This window comes from Calonectris borealis, chromosome 4 (assembly GCF_964195595.1).
Source record: "Calonectris borealis chromosome 4, bCalBor7.hap1.2, whole genome shotgun sequence".
Taxonomy (NCBI): domain Eukaryota; kingdom Metazoa; phylum Chordata; class Aves; order Procellariiformes; family Procellariidae; genus Calonectris; species Calonectris borealis.
This window is the reverse complement of record NC_134315.1, coordinates 10,056,171-10,077,673: the sequence shown is the minus strand read 5'-3', so window position 1 is coordinate 10,077,673 and position 21,503 is coordinate 10,056,171. Positions and strand designations below refer to the sequence as shown.

The 21,503-nt window shown below is 44.6% G+C and overlaps 1 protein-coding gene across 5 annotated transcripts in view; it reads left to right on the top strand.

Moving 5' to 3' along the window:
* ZFYVE28 (zinc finger FYVE-type containing 28) overlaps window positions 1-10,989 on the top strand; it is a 170,962-nt gene extending 159,973 nt beyond the window's left edge. For all 5 annotated transcript variants that reach the window (XM_075148581.1, XM_075148582.1, XM_075148577.1 and 2 more), the window contains 2 exons: window positions 9,065-9,168; window positions 10,117-10,989. In XM_075148581.1, the coding sequence (XP_075004682.1) occupies window positions 9,065-9,168; window positions 10,117-10,248 (236 nt within the window). In that variant the 3' untranslated portion in view covers window positions 10,249-10,989. The remainder of the gene's footprint in view (window positions 1-9,064; window positions 9,169-10,116) is intronic.
* The last annotated feature ends 10,514 nt before the right edge of the window (window positions 10,990-21,503 follow it).

The window sequence follows — 21,503 nt, the reverse complement described above, 5'->3', positions numbered from 1 at the left end:
ATAGAATAGAATCATAGAATCATTAAGGTTGGAAAAGACCTCTAAGATCATCCAGTCCAACCGTCAACCCAACACCACCATGCCCACTACACCATGTCCCTAAGCGCCTCATCTACACGTCTTTTAAATACTTCCAGGGATGGGGACTCCACCACTTCCCTGGGCAGCCTGTTCCAAGGCCTGACCACTCTTTCAGTAAAGAAAATTCTCCTAATGTCCAGTCTAAACCTCCCTTGACGCAACTTGAGGCCATTTCCTCTCGTCCTATCGCTAGTTACTTGGCAGAAGAGACCAACCCCCACCTCGCTACAACCTCCTTTCAGGTAGTTGTAGAGCGCGATGAGGTCTCCCCTCAGCCTCCTCTTCTCCAGGCTAAACAACCCCAGTTCCCTCAGCCGCTCCTCATCAGACTTGTGCTCCAGGCCCTTCACCAGCTTCGTTGCCCTCCTCTGGACACGCTCCAGCACCTCCATGTCCTTCTTGTAGTGAGGGGCCCAAAACTGAACACAGGATTCGAGGTGCGGCCTCACCAGTGCCGAGTACAGAGGCACGATCACCTCCCTGCTCCTGCTGGCCACACTATTTCTGATACAGGCCAGGATGCCATTGGCCTTCTTGGCCACCTGGGCACACTGCTGGCTCATGTTCAGCCGGCTGTCAACCAGCACCCCCAGGTCCTTTTCCTCTGGGCAGCTTTCCAGCCACTCTTCCCCAAGCCTGTAGCGTTGCCTGGGGTTGTTGTGGCCGAAGTGCAGGACCCGGCACTTGGCCTTGTTGAACCTCATACAATTGGCCTCGGCCCATCGATCCAGCCTGTCCAGGTCCCTCTGCAGAGCCTTCCTACCCTCCAGCAGATCAACATTCCCGCCCAGCTTGGTGTCATCTGCAAACTTACTGAGGGAGCACTCGATCCCCTCATCCAGATCGTTGATAAAGATATTGAACAGGACCGGCCCCAGTACTGAGCCCTGGGGAACACCGCTCGTGACCGGCCACCAACTGGATTTAACTCCGTTCACCACAACTCTCTGGGCTCGGCCGTCCAGCCAGTTTTTTACCCAGCGAAGAGTGCACCTGTCTAGGCCGTGAGCCTCCAGCTTCTCTAGGAGAATGCTGTGGGAGACAGTGTCAAAGGCTTTACTGAAGTCCAGGTAGACCACATCCACTGCCTTTCCCTCATCCCCTAGGTGGGTCACCTGCTCATAGAAGGAGATCAGGTTGGTCAAGCAGGACCTGCCTTCCATGAACCTGTGCTGGCTGGGCCTGATCCCCTGGTTGTCCCGCACATGGCTCGTAAGCACCCTCAAAACGAACCGCTCCATGATCTTCCCCGGCACCGAGGTCAGGCTGACCGGCCTGTAGTTCCCCGGATCCTCCTTCCGGCCCTTCTTGTAGATGGGCGTCACATTGGCAAGCCTCCAGTCATCCGGGACCTCCCCAGTTAACCAGGACTGCTGGTAAATGATGGAGAGTGGCTCGGCAAGCTCCTCCGCCAGCTCCCTCAGTACCCTCGGGTGGATCCCATCCGGCCCCATAGACTTGTGAGCGTCCAGGTGGCATAGCAGGTCGTTAACTGCTTCCTCTTGGATTATGGGGGGTTTATCCTGCAATAGTAGCAGAAGGGGCCTGTGTCCTGACACCTTTTGTGGTACTGCCTTTCTCCTTGTCTCCTGGTGAGCTACCAGCCAGCAGGGGGAGAAGGGCATTGGGAAGTTCCTGAGCTCCAGCTTGGGACAAACCACTGTTGGATAATAAGCTGACCAAGAAGTTTGCATGGGACTGAGAGTGGGCAACATGGGTCACACATGAATTAAAGCAAACCTCCACATTTGAAAATGTAAGAAAATTACTCTCAGTTAACCTAGTATAAATGTATTCCTGCTGGGACAGAGCTGTGTCATTCTTAATACACATTATAGCTTTAAAAAAACAAACATCAGGGAAGAAGTTTGTCTTTCTGCCATTTATGTGTCTGGGATCTGGTTTCCAGCACCAATACAAAACTTGCTTTGTATTAGCCAACAGTTTCCCATATATACACATGCACATAGAGTAACTTCTTTTTGTCCTGATAAGGGATTTTGTGTATTCAATTCTTTATGAATCTGTAAATGTGATCAAGCATAAGTCTCTGCTCACCATATTTGGGAGAATTATGTTTATCCTTGTGAGCTTGATTTTAATAGTGAACTTGGGCAAATCTGAGTTTTGACCATACCTGTATTTTTGGGTAATTTATTACTCGGGAAGATTCATCTGTTGCAATTGAGGTAAGGTGAATATTTTTAATTGTCAATGTCATGACAGGCTGGCTAAGAAAGTGAGTTACATTTCTTGTCTAGGAATAAGCATGAGACATCTAGAAATCAGAAGATTTTCTCAAGGAAAGACAGAAAGCATTATGAGGCTGTTGGTGCTCCATGAAAATATTTGCTGTAGCATCTCAGCGCTCTCTACAACCATACATTCATTTTCACTTCTTATTATTCTAACATCCATACAAAACTGCCTTGCTCACTGCCACCTAGTTATAACCCCAGCCATAATGGATTTGCTGTGGCTGCCAGTACAAATAACTGTTTCTGCCAAATGGCCTTAGCATCTGTTTGCTGCACAACAGCCTGCTATTTCTCCTTGATCCCTTTCCATCTTGTAATATTCCAGCCCACCCACTTTTGTCTAGTCATAAGTCCTCGCTGCTCTCCAACTAGCAACATGAGCACAATTCAGTAATTTATGGTCCCAAGGCTTGAGCTCTTGTTCTTGTTGTAATAAGAAGTCACAAGGTCAAGAAAACCCACCCATGCTACTGTATGTGCAGAATCTAATCATCGTGAGTCTAGAATTAGCTGTCAACTCTAGCTGAATGCTTCAATTTTTCTTTTGTCCTCTACACGCCTATGGCTACTCTATTATTTATAGTGATGACCAGCAACGCTTTCTGAATGAAAGAAGTTAAATTGTTGCACAGTTCAGTGGCCAAACATATTCTGTCCACATAACTTTTTACTTTTTCCTTATTCAGCAGCTCGCTTACACTGCACAAGAGAAGAATCTAACATCAAGTTTTCTATATTGAGGCAATGTTTTATAATCAATTGAGCATATTTAATTATGCATGTAAAATTACAGGATTTTGTACAGGTTTTAGGTTGTATTGCAATAATTTGATCTGACTTACATTTTAAGAACTTGCTCAGAGCCTTTTACCTTTTCAAAGACTATCCCTCTCTGTCAACACAGTGTGGAACTTGTTGAGACATCATTGCAGGAGGAGAAAACATCCCATGAAGCACAGGCTTATTCAGCTCCACAATGACATAACTGGGATTTTGATTAGGTTTGAAATTTTTTGTCCTAAAAATACACGTATTGAGTGTTCTTCTGGCACATAGTATGTAGATCTAGCTTATCAACTTGCTTCTAGTTTATAATTGTTGGTAGTTCTTACAGAGAGACTCCTAGTAACAGTTATATGGAAGATCCAAGTCTCTGGTCCACCTGATTTAAAGTGAAGATTTGAACCATATCCCAGTGGAAGTCAGTGTTTTCTATCAGAGTTGTTCCATTTTATGTGAATAATTATTTTGCCCAAAGAACGAGTTGCTGATCATGTACATGTGTAGAATGGACACAGGATGTCATTGCTCGAGGTCGTGTGGAATCAGGCAGAGCAGAGGCTTGAGCCCAAGTCTGCAAAGCTCCATGCTTTGGTGAAAGCTTTCTAGATTTGCACAGAAACTCCATCCTAAGAAAGCTGTTTGACAAGAGCTGTCCTTGAAGCTAATAAGTCTGTACCTCTGTGTTCTCCCTCACCCCCAAAATTTTCATCAAATAATATTGTTGAAGTAGAAAATGTATTTTTATTGAAAAATTTCAAGCCATCTGTAATCAACACTGAATCTACTGAGCAAGGGTAAAGATTACTTTGGTACAACTGCCTCCTAGGAATCTTATCTTATAAAAGTCAGAGATGGCCCAGAATGACATGCAGAAAATTGTATGATAAGGGACAAAAAGGTTCATCTCACTGTGGCAGTTTAAATGAGGGGTAAAGTCATGTCACCTTAGTTCTCTATTCTTCCATACTTAAAACTGTGAGAATTTACAATTCCTGCTTTCATCAGAAGAGTTACAGCAAGCCCATCTGACCTTTTTTGCAACTGTGAGGGTGATGCACTTTGATGGCTGCAGCGCTGTATGTTCCACAGGCTGCTGTAGGAACAGCCCTCTTAAGGTTAGTTTGGTAAAAGTATAATCAGTATTATGCATGTTGTGCTCTAAAATCTAATACACATCGATGCAGGAGGAACTTTCAGTTTGAGTTCTGCATTAGGAATATTTGATAAAAGATGCAGAAAGGGTCTTTTCTCCTAATTGTCTGGCCATAATGCAAAAAACACCACAAGCTTAGGGTTTAGTAGCTGCTGTTCACCAGGGAGTCGTGGTGTGCATGTTTTCTGATCTGTTTTCTACCAGGGTATAGATTTGCTAAGTTAGGCCTTCTGCAAGCTCCAACAACTTCTGGGATTATTTCCCTCCCCCACCCCCTTACCCAGTTTCTTGTGTCCCAGGACCACTGAGTTTACTTTCTGGTCTAATCTTGTTTGAATCAACACTGTTGATGGATCCGGGTCCAGGCTCTCTTCTCCTTGTGTTCTGGGACACAGAGATGTTCACCTTGGTTTTGTAAGGTTAGATGGGACTGCAGTAGATCTATTGCACATACTTAAGCAAAATTAATTTGCATGTGCTTTTTGACAGTGTTTACAGCATCTACGATTTTTGTCATGATTGTGGTTTTCTTAAAGCTCCAGCATCTTGGATTTGTGAGATTTTTAACTTTTATAGAACAGAAAACTTTTTTAGCTAATGAAGTTGCAGAGACATGTAAAGGTGAATTCTAAAAGCTACAGCATAAAACGAATAAAAGGACTATAAAATTTCATGATTTATGAGAGATCGTAATGCAAGATTTTTGTATAATTAAGAGTTGGGAATACTGTTTCTCCTTTTTAAATGTCTTTTTCAGTCTTCACACTGTTTAATTTTATCTTGTGCCTTTTCCTTTCTCTAAACTTGTTTTATTCATTTAAAATCTCGTTTCTCTTCCTTTCTCTGCCTTTTTTTCTGTACATGCTTTTAACGTTTTCTTCTAAAATTTATTTCTGTAGTCTTTCTGTCTCGTTAATCCCTTCCCTCCCTTCCTCCTTCTCTTTGATGTTTGTGCTGTGGTCTTCATCTGTTTCCCAACAGACTTCTCTTAACTCTCATTGCATGATAAAGCAGTGGGCCAATTAGCCCACGAACAAGGTTTTGCCTCCATTCCTTGTACAAATCCCCGAAGCACAGGCAGATAGTGCTTTAGAGACTGGATGTTTCCATTTGCTGCTGCATGCAGAGCTAATGGAGCAGCGTAGCCCGGAGAAGGACTATAACATGAAAAGCCTGGGGGTGCGGTGCTGCTGCCCTGCTTCCAGCACGTCTTCAGGCTAATGCTAGGGGTTTAATTTGTATAACTCACTCTGCTCCTCATGTCGAAGCTTTATCCCCTCATGAGACTTCAGAGAATATTTCAAAAACCTGTTCTATAAAAAGCCTGATGACTCAATCGGTAATACATGTAAGTCAGAAAGGCTGCTCCCAAGGTTGAGCGAGATGGGGCATGTGAAGGGGACCTAGGGTGTTGGTCCCATTGCCGCTGGGGCTTGCATGGCTCAGAGAGACCCAGTCATTCAGGGCTTCATCCTCCTGACAGTGTGAGCACTTGGGCTCCAATCCAGGATTGCGTTTAGTTTCTCAGCAAGTGCATACTCTCAAAATGAAGCCTCTGTGTTTGTACTCAGTGTAAGGACTTTTCAGTCACAACTGGAAGCAAGGGCTTAAGGCTAATGGCCCCAAGTTTCTTATTTCGAATGTTATTTCAGGACTGCATCACTGTATGATTTTGGGCAAGACGTTTCTCTCCTGATTTCTCCACACACAGACTTACTGACTGTAGCTGGGTGATGAGGATTAAAGCAATTAATGTTTGTATAGCATTTTGAATGTTAAAAGCCGTTACATAACTAAGTGTTACTATTTGGGGGCGTGCTGCAGTGCAGCTGAGCTCGGTGCGAGCAATTGGGATGCTCGGAGGGCACTACAACCCAGAAGCAATGGGGCACGGGCTGGCAGCATAGCCCTCTTGAAGGGCCTGACTGTTGTTGAGTCACTCTCTGGGGCAAAATGTGCCCTTTGGCTCACTCTACTGATGTGTTAATTCAGTGAATCAGCTGATGTGACATCAACATGGAGGTAAAGAGAGTCCCTCTAATGAGGGAGAACATTCTGTAGAGAGGATTATACTGTTTCTATACATTGAGTACCACTAAGATGTGATTTTTTTTTTATGCCATTATAAAAACAAAGTTTGCAGATGACTTAATCTGTCGGTCAAGTAATTCTGTAACCATGAACTATGGATTATATGACTATAATGAGTTTATAAGGTCATTATTTATCAAAATAAATTTGCTGTTTCTAATGGGGGTGTTTTGCAATTTTTCTTTTTGTTTAGCACTGGAGACAATTAAATCCATAAAACGTCAATTAAAAAAAATAACTTTTCCAACATTGCACTTCAAGGGCAACAACAGAAAATAAACAAACAAAACAAAACCCAAATGGTAAACACCTGATAAGAAAGCTGTTTTCTGCCGATGAGCTCCAGAGTCTTTGTGGTGGGGTTGCGTTAGCTTATAATGTGTCTGGACTAATCGTGATCTAAGGGAAGGAGTGATCATGGTACTAGCTGCTGCGGAAGCTGTAGTTCATACTGGCATGCTGCAGTTTGTACAAAAAGGGCCTGTGTTTTGTGGCTTTTCTGTGAATATTAAAATTAGTAACTAGCTGAACATGGTAGCCCACATTATAATGCAGTTGATAAAGCATCAGCAGCAAAGTAGGCATCTTGCCAAACCTGCTTCTACCAGCCCTGTGTTCATTTGGGAGGGAGACGGGGTGGCACAGAGCTTGAATAACTTCCTAAATTTTGCTGTCTTTAAAATTAGTGAAAATCAATGGGATGGTTAAATACCTGAAAACATAATCAAGGCTATGTAGTCTAATGGGAAGTTTTAAACAGGAATATCGTTATTGGCTCGGTTATTTTGTTTGGAATATATGTGTATATATTACCCAAGGGACTCCTGGATGGAGAACATGGAGATGCTCCAAGGTCAGCAGGCTTGCCGTGGTTTCAGATCAGAGATTCCTGTGAAAGTGATACAAAGTTTTCAAAATCAACATCACATTAGGAGTAATTTTACTGGGCAAGTTACATGTGGTAGCTAGGGAGGTTGCAGAGAAGGAAAAGAATTGGAAAGGAAAATCCCTTGGTTTCATTGCTATTAATGCTTCGACTTAAGCTGGCAGTCCTGCATCTCCCTGCTGCCATAGGAAAGCCTGCTTTTGAAGTAGGATTTTGTAGCCTTGTGTCCCCACAGAACATTTTCTGGTGAACTGTTCCCAGGGATGAGGTGAAGGCTGCTATGTGCAACCTCCTCTTTTTTACATCAGTCTCTTCTCTGCACACAGACTTTGGTTTTGGTTGCTGTCCCTATAGTTGTGACCTTTATCAGACCAGTTTGTTCATTTGCGCAACATGGTCTAGCGGAAGGTGTCCCTGCCCATGGCAGGGGGGTTGCAACTAGATGATCTTTAAGGTCCCTTCCAACCCCAACCATTCTAGGATTTTATGATTAAATGAAAGATTGCTTAAACTAGTTTAACTTCCAAAGTAGTTTAGAGGTGCCCATAAAAGCTGAGTCAAGATTTGAAGTTCTCTTTGTTTTTATTAATCTGCTTTTTGGACATTTTCTGCATTGAATGCTATATTCTTTTTACTTTTAATTTGACAAATGTTGCAATGTGACAAACACATGAAAACTGGTCACAGTTATGTTTGAAGAATACAGTGGATTTTTAATTTAATTATCTTCTTTCTGCCTGTAGCTGTAGCCCTCTTGACCTCTGCATTAACTGCACCATATATTTTGTTGTTTGATAATATGCTCCTTGAGGCAGGGTTCTTGCTTGTCAGGTTTATAAATCAGCAATTGCATGGGTTGCATACTGTAAATAACACTGAGAGAGAAGATGCATACAGGGAACTTGGGTAAATACATCCAGTAGTTCATGTTCACTGTGTCCATGGATTCCTTCTGGATAGAACTTGCTTTGCCTTCATTAGATTTTTAACAACTTAATTAAGCAATCAGCTACATAATTTCTACACTCGTAATTTTAGATTCTCCGCGGGTCATGTCAGCCTGTTGCTAGCAGGAGCAGCTCAACAGAAGTGAGCCTAATACCTTCTGCTTTGCCAAAACCAAATCATTTCCCTGCTTGGCTTTTATGAGAAGTTAGAGAGCTCACAGGAGAAATAAACAACCGAAACATGCTGTTAGGGATAACGGTTGAATTCTTTCTCTGCTAAGTCTTGTACACTTGATTTTGTGGTTTTGTTGTAGTTACTGGTGACTTCAGTAAGAGCCCTAACAGCTTAGCAGACAGTAATCAGGCTCCAAGTTTATTATCTGTAGAGCTGCTTGCCTCATTGCAGAGAAGCAGTCAGCCTTTCTGTAGGGAGGGCTGAAGAGGCCGGGAATGATCTCAGCTCTAAGCTTGTTTTGATGTCTGGTTGCATTGACAAAACCACCTGTGTTCCAGCTCTGCTTTAATAGTCTCTTGTCTTCATACTTTATTTTACTTACCTCCTTTTCCCTGCCACTTTCACTTACATAGGATATATTTAATTTTGAGTCCAGAGCTGCCACACGCTGTTTCAGTGCCTGCTGTGCTCTGCCCAAAGGTGGGCGCCTGGCAGAGAAGGGGGGAGTTGAGCCCTCTCAGGCTTCCTGAACTCACCTAACTGCCTGTTTGCAAAGCACCTTGAGGAACTCAGATGAAAGCAGCTGCCGTTATATTTTATTCTCCCTACTCCCTTGAGGATCTGGTAATTGCATGTTTGTTTTTATTCCGTTTTGATTTATGTTCCCTTTTGTTGCTGTGTTTCTGACAGATCCTCCTGACTGGGTTCCAGATGAAGTCTGCAGCTACTGCACTGCGTGCAAGGCTCCTTTCACAGTCATTCGCAGGAAACACCACTGTCGGAGCTGTGGCAAGGTAATGACTCAGTCAAACATGTGAGAAACTATCCGCCAAAGAGAAGAGCAAATTTATGCGTACCACAGAAAGTCAGCTGCACAGCAAAATGTGTGCGCTTGGCCAGGGTTTTCAAGTCCCAAGTGTTTTTGTATGTCTTGGCTATCAACTGCTCAGCTTATGTTTAGAAAGTGGCCGAGAGGGTTTTGACTTTCATACAGCAATAAGCGTTTGTCTGCTAAAAAGCAGAACTCCCTGTTGAGATCCTGGAACAAACACCCTGAATCCAGAGTCACTCTGGACTACTGCTCTGAGCTTTAACAAGCCGCAGCAGCCTGCACTGTGAGGGGTGATGCACAGCTCAGCTGCAGGGACGGTGTCCCCCTTTGCTTTCTTTCTAAACCTTTCCAGGAGGACTGCGGTGTGTAGGGCTGCTGCTTTGCAAGTTTGTGGGGGAGGAAGAGGGAGCGAGGGAGAATAAAGCAGTCATGTGCCTCGGGAAGCCAGAAATCTGCAGTCCTATTTTACTTGCTGCTGTACAAGTTAAAAAGGAAGAGGGTAGAGAAGCTGTTTTTGTTAACTTTATACTGGACTTGCAGCAGTAGGAACTTTGGAAATATTCACAAATATTCCCCTAGTCTTTTTTTAAAGCTGGTGGAGAGAGATGCTTTTTTCCGTCTCTGGTGGAGCTGCCTTCCCCTGTGTCCTGCAGAGATAGACAGCCCTGCCTTGCCTAATGTCAGTGCTTGGGCACCCGTGTCAGAGAGGAGGCTAAGCACAGTCAGATTAATTGGTCATCGGGCTATGAATTGCCTGCAGAGGGCTTTCACTTGCTGTGCTGAGGGAGGTTGGTGTGGCCGATTCACAAGAGCCCAGCGTGTACCGTCTTCTCTGCCCTCTCTTGAAATCAATTTTGTCCCATCCAGTTCTTCAAAGGAACTAAAGTGAAGTCTCCCTCTTGTTTTTCAGATCTTCTGTTCTCGCTGTTCCTCCCACTCTGCTCCATTACCTCGTTATGGTCAGATGAAGCCTGTCCGTGTTTGCACTCACTGTTACATGTTCCATGTCACTCCTTTCTATAGTGACAAAGCTGGTATCTGACATATTAAACTACTGGTGTGTCTTCTGGAGTCTTACATGGACTGATATATGTGACCTAAGCCAAGAATTAACTTGAAAGAGGGTCCCCGTGAGGGCATGTAGGCTTTGACATCCATTATTATAAATTTTGTACAGACAGTTTTTATTGCATTTTACTAAGCTGCTAAAGGGAACTATGAAGCGTCTGTAGCTCTAAGGCTACAGTACAGTCTTCCATAAATTTATAACATTAATGTTACGATGCCATATGCAGAACAAATGCACTGTGTGGAAGGAAATAGGGCTCAGAGAATTGAACAAGCATTGCTGCTTATCTTACACGCTAGGAACAGAGTAGCCGGTTAACTAGTCCATCCCAGCAAATCGGTCCCAAAGCTCGGGCACTTCTGTGCTCGCTAGAATACCAGCATGGCTGTGGATGTCAGCGCTCTCCCTCCTGCTGCGGTTTAACTTTCCCATTACTAGATTTTTGCTACCTATGCTAGGATTAATTAAAGCAAAACTATTTCAAATCCATATTCGATATTTACAAAGGCAAAATTTTCTGTGAATGACATAGGAAGCACTGAGGGTTCTCAAGCAGTATGTTTCTGTTGCCGTTCATCTACCGAGCAGAGCAATAACTCCAAGTTGTCTTCTAAAAATTAAGTTTTACAACTTCCAGTTCCATATTTTGGAGTTTTGGAAGTAGTTATAATCTGCATCATTTATGCTAAATCCTGTTAATAAAATTATAACACAGAGCTTTGGTTTCTATATCAGCATTTAAAACTTAACAAACTTCAGAGGAAATGGTTACCAAATGAATGAATTAATATTAAAATACATATTTTTGAAAGAGTTTAGCAGCAAAATTCAGTAGATGTGACAAACTATTTCTCCTGTACTGAGTTTTTTAAATGGTTTTTAAAAGGCAAATACGTAATGATATATTCAAAAGGTCCTACAGAATGGTCAACCAGAGAAGGGTACTTGTTGTCCACATTTGGCAGAGTAACTGTGTAAAATATTGCATACTGTTACTTCACTCATGCTAACAACTCAGAAGACGTTTGTATTTATTTGAAACACCAGGGATTAATTTTTATCTCCACTTGGAGAGGAGAAATAAGACTCACATGGATTCACGCTATGATCTTGCACAAACTATTCGCATTAAGAGCTCCCTGAGCACTGAGGTTTCAAAGGCGTTTGGACATGCTTTGAGTTAGCCACATGAAAAGCACGACAGTGTGCGCTGTGGTTACAGAGGAAACGAGATCAAGAGCTCTTTGCTGTATCCCCTTTCCTGACGCGCAGTGTTACACACTGTGTTTCAAAGTGATAAATACAAAAAAGGATGAGAAATTGTTTGTGGTATCATGCTCAAGAAAGGTCGTCATTCAAAATGATAAAGCAAAACTGGCCAGTGTTGATTTTTTTTAATTTATTTTTTGGGGGACATTCCCTTTGTTAAGTGGTTTAATATTCAGTGTTAATGAGCCATATAAGGGTACAACAGTTTGGCACTACTGTCGTTTTGAATCAGATGAAACAGCTTCACTTAGTTTATGTGTAATGCACAAGCCTTATGATGCTGTTTGTAGACAATGTCAGCTATGATGTGTTATCCTCACCTTATTTATATTTTTTTTATTATTATTTCCCTGAAATGCTTCCCATGGAATCATTGAGTTGGAGTGTTGGCATTCACCAGAGTTTGGAAAGGCATGGGAGGTGGGTAATGTGGTGCAAGCAATGATACCTATTCAGGCTTAAATCTCAGGCTTCACATTGCAATGATTATTGCAGTTTTATTTTTAGAAAAAAAACAACAAATTTAATGCTTCTTTTATAGGATAAAAAATACAACAAACTTCAATTGTGAAATAAATATGCACAAAAAGTTGCTTCTGTGAAAAAAAAAATCTTATTTAATGGACTGAATATTTATTCAAGCTTGTTTTTATTTTGTAAATGCTGTAATTCAGAATCATTTCCATAAATATGATATTTAAAGATCTCAGACACTATAGTTTCTTATGTAAATACAGACTCCTATTTCTCTTACTGAAAAGCACAATGACTGTATCAATACTAATATACATTTGCCTCAAGGAAGACTTTCATCTTGTAATCTCTTCAGATAATTAAAGTGTCAGGACTTTCTACTTCCATGTGCTAGATTGCTCTTTCATTTTGGGGTCTGTTTACAGCTGCCATCCTGTCAAATAAACTGGCCTTAAGTCTTTCTCACTTTCGCAAATAAATGGAAGAAATTAGCTTAAATTTGAAAATGGAAGTCGCCGGTATGGAGAAGGGGTGGTAAATCAAAGCTGGAGTACTAGCCTGTCACTTAACATTGCCTTGTGCTATCCCTTGCCACCGGCTGAAAATCTCCCTCCCCGAAATATCTTGTATCAGTGGCCACTTCACACATCATGCATATTTGATCTGCCTGTGTCACATCTGAATAATCTTTCCTGTGGGGGATACAAATCTGCAATGAAAATAGCGCTCCTTGGATCTACCTTCAGAGTTATTCTTATGAAGCATAAATGCCCAGTGCTGATTTGTTCTGCTCCTTGTATGAGATTTAACTGTTGTAGGGTTTACGAGCATTAATTTTATTTTCCAGAAGATTTAATGCATGGCTTTGGGATGCCATTTCACTGAAGAAAAACCATGTTACAGCTCTGTGACTTTAGGGTCTCAGCTTCAGAGGTGCAACAACAGGAAAAATTTATGGGAAGTCTGCACACAAGTTTAAGACTGCATTTGAATTAACATACATAAAACTTGTGGGCAAATAATGCTGCCTTAAGGTGTGTATAAATAAATGAACAGTAGAAATTTATCCTAAAGGGACTTTTAAAATGAAATTTACATCACTTCAGGCTCTTCAGGGAAAAAGGGGATCTCTTTTCTCCAAACCACAACAGTGCAGTTTTCCTGTTGAGGATACCACAAGGGGAGCAATACAGGATAGTAAGGTAAGAGCGATATTGCCAAAGGTGGCAGTAATTCACCTGGTGTTGGACTCTCCTGTATGACAGGTTCCCTCTGAATCAAGGCTGTTTTCAGAAAAAAAAACCCAAACAGTAAATTCTGAAGTGACCTTTTCTAGATCTGTACAAATCATAGTGTTTCCTGCTCTCTCCAGGTTTGTGAAGAGAGGTGGGATATCAGGGCTCCCTCTGTAATGAAAGGAACTTCAATAGAAAAATACTTCTGCTTCCAGAGAATATCCCTATCCAGAAAGCTCAAAAATACTTAAAAGCTGTCACATGGCAGCTTAGTGACGAGGAAGCTGGATGGAAGCGATGGGCGAGGAAGATGACCTTTGTGTGCGTTGTCTAACCTGGGAGGAAGGAGGAGGAAAATGGGGTGCATGCATGCGTGGTTGTGCCTGTACATGGTGGGGGGATGTGAAGGGTGGGCTGTGGAAGTGGTGGAAGTAGGAGACTTGACTGTAGGAAAGCTTCAAATACAGCCCCATCTCAACCCTGCCTGGGAGCTGGAGGAAACCACCAGCATTCTCAGTGTCTCATCCCCAGCTGAACTCACTGTCAGTTTATGCAAAGTCAAAGCTGCTGGGTCTGCATCCTCCGGTTTCCGTGGCAACCCCCGATAGCATCTCTCCACTGAGTGCCAAGACTGCAGCACTCTGTTCCGCACAGGCAGGCATGGAGGCTTCTGCTTTCTGCTTCGTCAGAGGGATTGTGATTGCTCAAACATCTTCATTTGTAATGAAGATTTATGCTGCAGAGTCAGATGCTGCTTACTGTGAACTCTATTTTCTGATGATAACATTTTACTGAATTATGCTTTATCTATGTGGCTTGTCTGGAAGAAATCTCCTCTGTGGGCATCCTTTTGACTACTTTTGAGGGTTCTGTAGCTATTTTCCTTTCCCTTTTTTCATCTTTTATCCCATGCCATCACCTAGCTTTCAGTTTCTGCTGTGTATAAACTAGATGTCTTACGTAGCCTCCTTGGGTATCTTCCAGATAGTGAAATATTAGAGGCAATATTAGACAATTCAAGGCGCTTTCATCCCTATTGCTTCCTGATCTTTCCCTTCAAGTTTCCAGGCACAGGCTCATTTCAAACCCTCATTTGGTGTCCTTGTACCTGCAAGAGCATCCTGCTACACAGGTCCTTCCTGGCTGCCTGAGCTGCCATGGGTTTTGCACCAAGGTGTTTAAAGTCCTGCAGTATTCCTTTACTTTGTGGAGGAGAAAGGGTGGAACCTAAATCCCAGGTTTTAATAGCTGTTAGTAAATTACAGATATTGCAAAGACTCTGATTTTTTTTTTTTCATTTCATAGAATGGTTTGGGTTGGAAGGGACCTTAAAGGTCATCTAGTTCCAACCCCCCTGCCATGGGCAGGGACATCTTCCACTAGAACAGGTTGCTCAAAGCCTCATCCAACCTGGCCTTGAATGCTTCCAGGAAGGGGGCATCCACAATTTCTCTGGGCAACCTGTTCCAGTGCCTCACCACCCTCAGAGTGAAGAACTTTTTCCTTATATTTAATCTAAATCTACCCTCTTTCAGTTTAAAGCCATTACCTCTAGTCCTGTCACTACACTCCCTCATAGAGTCCTCTCCAGCTTTCTTGTAGGCCCCCTTCAGGTACTGGAAGGCTGCTATACAGCCTCCCTGGAGCCTTCCCTTCTCCAGGCTGAACAACCCCAACTCTCTCAGCCTTTCTTCACAGGAGAGGTGTTCCATCCCCCTGATCATTTTCGTGGCCCTCCTCTGGACCTGCGCCAACAGGTCCATGTCTTTCCTGTACTGAGGGCTCCAGAGCTGGACGCAGCACTGCAGGTGGGGTCTTGCCAGAGTAGAGGGGCAGAATCACCTCCCTCGACCTGCTGGCCACGCTGCTGGTGATGCAGCCCAGGATACGGTTGGCTTTCTGGGCTGCAAGCGCACATTGCCGGCTCATCTTGAGCTTCTCATCCACCAACACCCTTAAGTCCTTCTCCTCAGGCTCTCTTTTCTTTGGTCTTAAACCAAAAAATGGCAAAATATTAGGCCAGAAGGATGAAGAGGAGAAGACTTGTTATAGCAAATCTGGAAGTGTGACGCTGATGTTTTAATGAAATAATTGGTCTCTTTGAAAACAAGCTGTAACTGTATGTGCTAGGAATGCTGGGGCTCATGCATAAAACAAACCGGGCAATTAGCCTTTCATGAACTCATTTCAGTTCTTGTTTTCACTAAACATGAAGGCTCTAAAGTGTAAAGTATGATTCTCCCTCATGTTTCACGCAAAGGTATGAAGTTGATTTGTCTTCTGTTCCATTTTTCTCTGCGAAAAACCACCGGCCTGTCAGGGCTCTGACTGAGCTTGTCTGCAAAAGAGAAAATTCTTCCACATCCAAAGCGCTGCAGCCAACAGCGGGGCCTCCTGCCTGCTGCTTCGGACACTCCCGAGCAGCAGCGGTGGGTGGCCGTGGGCACCCCTGGGCACGAGGCAACTGTGGGGGGGGCTGTTGCTCATGTCCACTTGCTGAGCGATGCTGCCATCTGCTCTTTCTCATGCACGTGAGACGTCTGACGCGGCCTGGGATGCGAGGGACCACTGTGCCTGGGAATGACAGAGCCAGCCAGCGTAACTGTAGCTGTAACTACCTCAGACGTTACAGAGATTTTATTTTCTGAAAATAACCCCATGCCAGGCACTCATACCACTTGAGTAAGTACTAAACTCCTGTCTTACTCTAGAAAGTCTTATTAATGTATTTTTGCAGTTTTACATAGTTCTTCACAGGGCAATAAAACGTTGTTGTTACCGCCATGACTTTATTTGCTGAGTTAATAAAAAAAAAAGAAATAAAACAGCAGCAATTGAGGTGTTTGAGGTGACTGCTTTCTAGGTAATACTTCAGCAGTGGCCAGCTTTCAGTTTTTTAGCTGGAATTAGGCTGCAGTACCGATGGGCTTGTCAGTACGGGGGAAGATGCTGAGAACAAATAGCCCTGAATAGTATTTGTGCTGGTAACTTCTCTCTGATGATGTCCTGTAAAACATGCTGAAAATATCCATCTTTTAAGAAAGATGCATCTGAAAATGAAGCTGAAGTGCCTCAGCCTTTTTGGACAGTTTGGAGAAAGCGGTCCCTCATCCTTCAGGGGCTGGGACGGCGGCTCCACCTTGGGCTGTCCCAGACAGAGATCCTCGGTCGTGAGAAGTCGCCTGCCAGGAACGTTAAGAGCAGCGAGACTGTCCTGGCTTTATTAGTGAAGGACTTGTACCATGCCATCTTCCTCTGCGTTTGGGGAGCCTCTGAGATCAAATTTTGAGGCACTTGATAGATAATTATATTTTCTGGCCAAGACCATTTGTGATTGTTGCTTCATTAGCAGCTTTTCTGTTTATTGCCTGCTGTTGCCTGCTGGGGTTGTTTTGGTTTGGGTTTTTTAAATTAATTTCACTTTCTTTGGCTTATCTGCAGAAAGCTGGAAATTAATAATTGAAAATATAAACTGAAAAATAATCACTTCTGCAAGTTCATAAATATATTTAAAAGAGAACTACCCTGTGATCCCTTGACTCTCAAACACTGGGAGATGGTACAGAAAAAAGTGAACCCCAAGTAGTTCAAAATTCCTGGATGTCGGTCTCTAAAGTGTCTGCTTTTGTCTAGGAGGACTTCTTGTAGCTGGTGGAAAGGGTAATGTGGATGGATGATCTCTGGGGGAGAAATGGTCTCTCTAGGGGGGAACGAAAATGAAAGGTTTGAGCCAGTGATTGTAACTCATCTTTGTCTAGAAATAACTCTTCCCTAATTTTAAAAAATAATGAAGGAAATTGCTATACTCCCCATGTAAAGAAGCTCTGTTGAAATAAGAAAATTCAACTAATTTGGTCCAAGTGTGTTGGAACAGAATATAAAGCTGCCACAAATTCATTCAGTGAACAATTTTATAGCCTCTAATTGCCGCAATTTTGAGAGTTTGTTTCAGGACAGGACGTCAGTCTTGCTTGGAGAACGAAGTAGGAAAACCTTGCCCAGCTGTATTCCCAAAAGGAGGTTTTCTCCATCACATTTGCCCCTCACATTCTTTCTGCCTTTTCTCTTACTTTTTTCTCTTTAAAGCAATAATATTGGAGTTAGACTCTAAACTGAGTCTCAGGGAAAATACTTCCATATTTCTTTCCCATAGGCAGCATTTGAAACATGGCTGGTTTTCTGTGACTAGTGTCTGTCTCAAAAAGTTATGTTGTGAAAAGCTGAGGTTTTGGATGCGAACTTGCATCCAGGTGCTGCCTCCATGCAACTTTTGTCTTACACTGGAACAAGAGAAAAGTAGTTGCTGCAGTAAAGAAACCAAAAATTAGACTGGTATAAAGTGTGAAGGCTTCAGGGCTTCTTAGGAAGAGACTCTTGATGGTGCTTACTCAAAATACCCAAGTAGAGAGCCAGCCTCAGTCACCAAAAGGCACGAGCCCGTAGGTGATGCAGCCCTGAGCTGGGGACCTGGGGCCTGGCGGGGCAGCAGGAGCAGCTGAGCCCTGGCCAGGTTGAAGGGAGAAGCTGAGGAGCGGCCAGCCCAAGGGGATTGTTTTTTCCCATTGTTTTGCTAAAATCAAATCCCAGGAGGAATGCGAGGTGTTGTCTTACCTACTGCATCGAGGGTATTTTCAAGCAGCTTGGAGAAAAATCCACTCAAGCGCAGTGGGTGTGCTACTTCTGTATGCCCACCCAGTGTTAACAGAAATACTAGTCCTTGGCAGGTGGAGGGGACAGAGGCAGGCTGTTGTCTTTTTGCTTGTTGATTGTATTTTTAATGTTTTTTTCTGCTTGCTTGCTGCAGTAAGACATGAAAAGAAAAAAAAAAGAAAAAAATGTTCACTTTTTAAAAATCTCGAATGCCCATTCATGCAACAAATAATTCTTGTAATGTGATCTAATTGCATAGTGCATTAAATAACATTAGTTTGGTTTTAAACAGAAAAATCATTAACCCCAAATCAAGCAATTACAAAAGCGCTTCCTCTGAGTACAAACAGCTCAGAAGCCGTTGAGAATACCAGCGCGGTGTGATAAAGCCCCTCTGCCCCGCGTGCCGCGCCTGGAGGCTTGCCAGTGCCCTCCCAAGGTTCAGATGTTGTCACGCCGTTAGCTACCAGAGGAAATCGGTTCTTGCCAAATCGAGTCTTCGCTGCTGCTCTGTGTGCTGTGGGGTTCAGCGCTGATGGTTCTGTGAGCCTCTGCAGGGTTGCTTTTATTTGTGATATTTATAAAATGGCTTAAGCACCTGGCAAAAAGGAAGATCTAGCTGAATGGGGGAAGGTGTTGAGCTAGCGTACTGCTAAAAACAACATTTCTGGTGTGTTCTGCTGTGAGGAAGAGCCATGGGAATGACTAAGGGATTGGAAATCTTCGGGGTTGCAATCTATTGAATGTATCAAAGAGAAGACTAATTGCGCAGACAGTCGACGACCCTGTACATGCCTACGCTGGGTGCACAAATCTGATGAGCAGGGCTCCCCCGCCTAGCTGGCAGGTGTCTCATGGGAACCAACGGCCAAAAGCTGAGCCAACTTGAGCAAATCCGTGTGAGAAAGAAGAGGCTAATTCTCTTGTGGATAATCAATTGTTGAAAGAGTGAACTAATAGTTGTGGGGAACTCTCTAGTTACGATCACTAGAATTTTTAACAGGACATCAGGGCCTTCCTACAGGCGCAGCGGTGCGGCCACCTGCACTGGGGCTAAGGCAGAAATGAACGCTCCGTGGGGCTGCCCTGCGCCGGAGGTCAGGGGAGGTGCTGGTCATGGTGGTCTGTCTCAAGTTTATAAATCGATTCAGGAATTACGAAGAAGAGGGATTCCTCTGCGGGCTGACGTGCGGGAGGGATGCAATAGCACAGGCAAAGCCACTCAGTGCTCCCCATCTCCCCGTTTTCACCCTGGAGTTAATCCTGCGCCGGGGCTGGAGTCACACCGGCGTTGGACCATTGTAAAGATCAGGGGAAAAGAGGTAACAGATAAACGCAAGGAAGAAGGAAGCAGGGAAAATACATTTGAAAGCCCAATGTCTAAAAGAGGGGAAGGAAAATCCCCAACCACAAAAATCTCCTTATGTGCAATTCGTAATCAGCTAAAGGAACCACTTCCCATTTTGCCAACAGCAGTTCTCCTCTCCTTGTGAGCTGGCTGTGATGTGGCAGTGCTCGTCAACACTGGCATTGGGCTGAAAGCATCACTTCTGCAAATGACCAAGCTGGGCTGTGGGTTCCGTCACCGAGCCACGCATGGGAACCGAGAAGGGCTGGATGTGTAAAATCACTGCTTTCCCAAACCCAGCCTGCAGCTAGAGAAGAAATGATCCTTCCACTTTGTTTTCCTTCACAACTGCTGGACGTGACTCCGCTGCTCAGCTGAGCCAGCCCTTGTAGCTGGACCCTGGGCAATGGAGGCAGTGAGCTGGGATTTGGGGAGCTGGGAGTTGTGCCCCTGCTCTGGGATTTGGGATTCAGGCAGAGCCTTTGCAGCCACTCCCAGGGGTACTGCATCAGGCCCCAAAATCCTTCCTGTGCCTCGGTTCCCCTGCCGCAGAGCAGGGAGCTTGTTTGCCTGAGGAACCGGGCATGGAACACAGTGGCCAACCTTGCACAGATGCTACGGTGAGGTACTATAGAAGACGTAAGTAAATGCATACACCAAAGGGATTTATTCATATTCTTGCCCAGCAGAGCACATCAGCCCTGAAGGACCAGAGGGGGGAGCCGTGCCTTTCCTCTGCCTAAGTGTGGGGAGGGGGCTGCTGGCCCCTGCCGCTTCTGCCGAGCCCCCGTCCCAGCCCGTGGGCGCTCCTCTTCCCTTCAGAGATGTTCAGGCCGAAGGGACTGTTGTGAGCGTTCGTTTGGGCATCCCCACAGCAGAGGCATTGCAATACTGCACCGTAGTGGAGTCTATAGGATATTGTATAGTAATTCCTTCCTCAACCCTGCAAACTGTACAGCGCCCCTTATCTTTCCCTGCTAACCACGGTATCGGCATGCGAATGTGCTATCACACTGGTCCTGCTTCTGTCACCATTGTAGGTATGTTATCTTCATCCTACGGAAGAGCTTATTAAAAGACCTGGGAACGCAAGATCGGATCGTCCCGTCCTGCTATCTCAAACAACCATGAATAACCCCTTTCATAAATCGCTTGTACCTCATCATGGAGGTAAGTGCAGTTTTCTATACTGTACTCAGACCTTAATCTTTTCAGTAGACTGAAGGTCTTAGAGATGCTGAAGTCTCCGGACTCTGATGTTTTGGTGGCCCTTTGAAGCTTAACCTTGGATCTCAGGGTCAGTCCTCCCTCTTCCTCCTGCGTGCCAGGGCACCTTCTGCTCAGTGCCTGTCACCTGGACCCTTATCTACAGACGCGTCTAGTGGGAAGAAGAGAGCTTGTGGGAAATGTCTAAGATGCTCTAAAAGAAGGGTGTTGAGGCCTGTGGTGGCTCTGGGCCCCAGCTTGAAAATCACAGCTTTTCCTGGTCCTCCAAAAGCAACCGGTGTGCTATAGGTTCCCTTTCCCTCTGGCAGGCTGCTCTCATCCTAAAAGTAGTCTCTGGCCTTCATTTGGATTGTCAGGACTTCCCAGGCCTGATGGACACGTCAAGCGCAGGCACTGGTGGTCAGGGTGGACCTCTGAAGGCTAAATTCTGCTCTCATCTCCATCGCTTCTGTCTGGGTCTACAGGAGCAACTCCATCTCAGCAGGTATTTACCGACATTGGAGGGTGGCTCAGCACGTGAGGGTGCTGGGTGCTGGCTGGCTGGCGTGGTGTCAGCACGCCTAAAACAACAGAGGACATCTAAGTCTGCTCCCAGGGGCTGCGCTGGGGAGCAGAGCCGCCATGTCGGGCTGGAGGGGCCACAGCCGCTTTGTAACTGCTGCGGTCTGGAGGACGATGTTCGTGGCTTGCATTAATGTCTCCTCTGGCTAAACACAGCAGAAACTGATTGGTTTGTTTTGCTGGGATGGTAATTAAGCAGTTAATTGCATTTGGGAATGGCTGGCTCTGCCTGTCTGCTCAGGGAAGCATCTTAGAGGCTTGCCCTGCGGATCCGGGGCTGCGTAAGCACATCCCAGCCGTCTCCCCCTTCCCAGGCCGCTCGGCTTTCCCAGCTCGTTTTGTTCTTTCCAAACACGTTTTATCTCCTCGTCTCAGCCTCCATGCTAAACGTTGTCTGCGCCGATCCGCAGCGCGAGAGGTGCCTGTGCCAGCGCGGGCTCCTCCTGGGGACGCCCGGGCTCCGG